This window comes from Myotis davidii, unplaced genomic scaffold, assembly GCF_000327345.1.
Source record: "Myotis davidii unplaced genomic scaffold, ASM32734v1 scaffold1364, whole genome shotgun sequence".
Classification (NCBI taxonomy): Eukaryota; Metazoa; Chordata; class Mammalia; order Chiroptera; family Vespertilionidae; genus Myotis; species Myotis davidii.
This window is the reverse complement of record NW_006295736.1, coordinates 479,954-483,218: the sequence shown is the minus strand read 5'-3', so window position 1 is coordinate 483,218 and position 3,265 is coordinate 479,954. Positions and strand designations below refer to the sequence as shown.

Here is a 3,265-nt window from a genome sequence, read left to right as displayed (position 1 = left end):
GGACCTCGGCCCTGCGGCCCCTGTGGCTGGGGACAGCCCCCCTGCTGTGTAGGGCTGGAGGGACCCAGTTATGGCCTCCTCGGGCCTGTTCACCATGCAGCTGACACACTTTTCAACAGTTCTGTTTCTATTTGTTGGGTTGGGGTTTCAACTCGCTCATCCATCAAACATATCCCCCAAAGACAGACAAAGTAGGTCCGGGTTTTACGTGCCTGCTCCCCCTCCACCGGGTCTTTACAGGACCTGGAGCCCACACCACCTGCGAGCGACACCATCCAGGGCAAGGCCGCGCCCCAAGCTTCGCAAACCTCCCCCCCTGACGCCAGCGCAGGGCCTGTCACAGCCAGGCGGAGGGTGCAGCGAGGCCGGGTGGAGTGAGGACACAGACACCTTTGGGGGCTCCTGGGCCACATGGGACGCTGGCTGTGCAGACAAACAGGTGGGGTTAGAGCCTCCGGCCTCTGGAAGGGCCCAGGGTGTTATTTTTTATATTTTATTTTTTCAAATCCTCACCTGACGATACTTTTTTCCACTGAGAGAGAGTGGAAGGGAGGCAGGGGGAGAGACAGAGAGAGAAACGTCGATGTGAGAGACACATGGGTTGGTTGCCTCCTCCTCTCTCCTTGGCCTCAGAGAAAAAGAACACCTTCCGGCCCCCCAGGGTCTGGCCCCTTCCCTGAGGCAGCCTCCTGCTTCCTTCTGCCGCCTACAGTCGCCTCTGCCCTGTCACCTGCAGCCTCCAGCCCACACTCCGGCCCAGGTAGCCTCTCGTTAGCGCTGTGGCATCTGCCTTCCACTCCCCGCACAGCGGCAGGGTCAGAGACAGGAGTTAGAAAGGAGACTGGAGCCCGGCCAGCAAGGCCCAGTGGTCGAGTGTCGACCTATGAACCAGGAGGTCACGGGTCCAGTTCCCGGTCAGGGCACAGGCCTGGGTTGCGAGCAAATGGCCGATGCCCAAGGCAGCCGATCCATGATTCTCTCTTCTCATTGATGTTTCTCTCTCTCTCTCCCTCTCCCTTCCTCTCCTCACGAAAAGAAAGGGAGCCTTGGGCTGCAGTCTCCGCTCATCTCCTCAGGTCTGGGTCCTCCCGGCACCGTTCCAGGGCGAGCGGGAAGGGTCCATGCAGGCTCCGCACGGACCGGAATCTCGGGCCCCTCGGCCTTTCCCTCCCCCATCTTGTCTGCCTGTCCCCGGCTTCTCTATGCAGCTCTTGGGAGCTGACGTCCAGCCCACCCCGTCCACCGGCAGCTCCCAAGCCTGCGTCTCTGCTGCTGGCCCCGTTCTTTACTCCGTTCGTCGGGGTCCACAGCTGTGTGGACGCCTCCCCCAGGCACCCCGCCAGCTCCTCAGGTTTCATGTGCCGGCACTGAGAGGCCCTCATTCATGCTGGATTTGGCACCAGGCGGCCACAACAGGTGCTTAAGGCCACCGAGAAGGAATATACTTCCGGGGAAAATGTTTAATATTCCAAAAATGCATCAAAGCAGCACCTCATTCCGTAGCGTAGTTTATTGGGACTTTGTGGGAGGGGGCACCTCACATTTGCAGCATCGGGCCCTCTAAGGTCTCAGTTCAGCGTTCCCTGCTATCTCCAACAAGAACTCACACTTGCCCGACCAGCACGGCTCCGTGGTTGAGTGTTGGCCAACGAATGCGGAGGTCACAGCTCGATTCTCGGTCAGGGCGCAGGCCTGTGCTGTGGACTCGATCCCCAGTGGTGGGTGTGCAGGAGGCAGCTAATCAATGATGCTCTCTCATCATTAATTTCTCTCTCTTTTCCTCTTCCTCTCTGAAATCAACAAAAATATATTTTTAAAAAACATATTAGATCAATAAAACAAAAACTCGCCCTTCTGGAACAGCCGTGGGAGCTGGTCACTCACAGCATCCTCTCTCATCCCCATGTTGGGTTTTTAAATCTTGACCTTCTCCTGCCCGAACCCCACATTTCCCTTCCCTCTCCACCAGCCATGTCCACTCCTGCCTCCTCACTGAGCGCACGCACACTGTCCTCAATCATGGGCCACCTCCTGGGAACACAGAGGGGAGGCATCACACTCTATGCAGACAGCTCCGGGGGCTCCCCCTTGGCTCGTCCAACCTCCCTCCCGCCTACAAATCAGGTCTCCCCAAGTCTAGCCACCTTCCACTCTGTTGTTCCTCACTCCCTCCTCACAGATCTGGGGCTCCAGCCAAACCAGACTTCTAGCCATCTGGGAACAAATGTTCCCTCTGCCCCACATAGGCTACATCCATCTCCACCTGTTGAGATCTGTCCTTGGAGGGTTAGTCAATAAATAGGACTGGGACAATTGGTTATTTGAAAGAAATGTTTTAGATTCTTCAGTTCATACCACACACCAAAATACATCCCAGCTAGACTAGAGTTCAATATCAAATAAAAATATGTAACCACATATATTTTAAAAATCAAACTAAAAATTCTGGAAAAACAAAAAACAAAACATGATTATTGAATATTATGATAGGGCAGTGGTCAGCAAACTCATTAGTCAACAGAGCCAAGTATCAACAGGACGACTGAAATTTCTTCTGAGAGCCACATTTTTTAAACTTAAACTATATAGGTAGGTACACTGTTACTAACTTAATTAGGGTCCTCCTAAGGCTCAAGAAGAGCCACACTCGAGGGGCCAGAGAGCTGCATGTGGCTCGCGAGCCGGTTTGCCCACCACTGTGATAGGGTATTCGATCCTACGTGTAAAAGGAAAGAATGAAACTTCCAAGGAAACAAAAAAGCAATTGCTGACCTTAAACCACCAGCTACTCCTCCAGCAAAGGGCTTTATTGGGGACAATAAACAGGACGTTCAGTCCAGAGACCACAGGAAAGGCACCTTCTCTGATAGAGGCGGCTGCGGGCCGAGGGGCCGCCAACAGGGATGCACCGGAGGAAACTGCGTTAGGAGGGTGGAGTGGTGGCCATCGTGCTTCCTGGAGGAGCCCCCTCCTGCTGGGCAGCGGAGAAGGCCGTGTCTCCCGGGGAGAGGAAGGGGCGCCTTCCGGTTCGGGTACCATCTCTCCCACGGGCTCTCCCGTTCCCACCTAAAGGAGGTCTGTTCATTCATCGGCACACAGTCCATCCAACTCTAAATGAGAACTTGGCTGTTAAAACCCAACTGATAAAAAGGGGGCGGGGGGGGGATAGAGCATCCTCCCCGCGTCGGGGTCCTGTGCAGGGAAGGGGCCTGGTTGACAGGAAACCGGAGGCGGAGCTGCGTGGGCATCTTCCAGGGCAGGCGGC

The 3,265-nt window shown here is 55.3% G+C and overlaps 1 protein-coding gene across 1 annotated transcript in view; it reads left to right on the top strand.

Annotated features, from left to right (window-relative positions):
- The window catches only part of MYO1G (myosin IG), a 24,180-nt gene that overhangs the window by 18,922 nt on the left and 1,993 nt on the right, over positions 1-3,265 (top strand). Inside the window, exons 16-17 of the mRNA XM_015568207.1 lie at positions 241-374; positions 1,209-1,351. Coding sequence (XP_015423693.1) covers positions 241-374; positions 1,209-1,351 — 277 coding nt within the window. The remainder of the gene's footprint in view (positions 1-240; positions 375-1,208; positions 1,352-3,265) is intronic.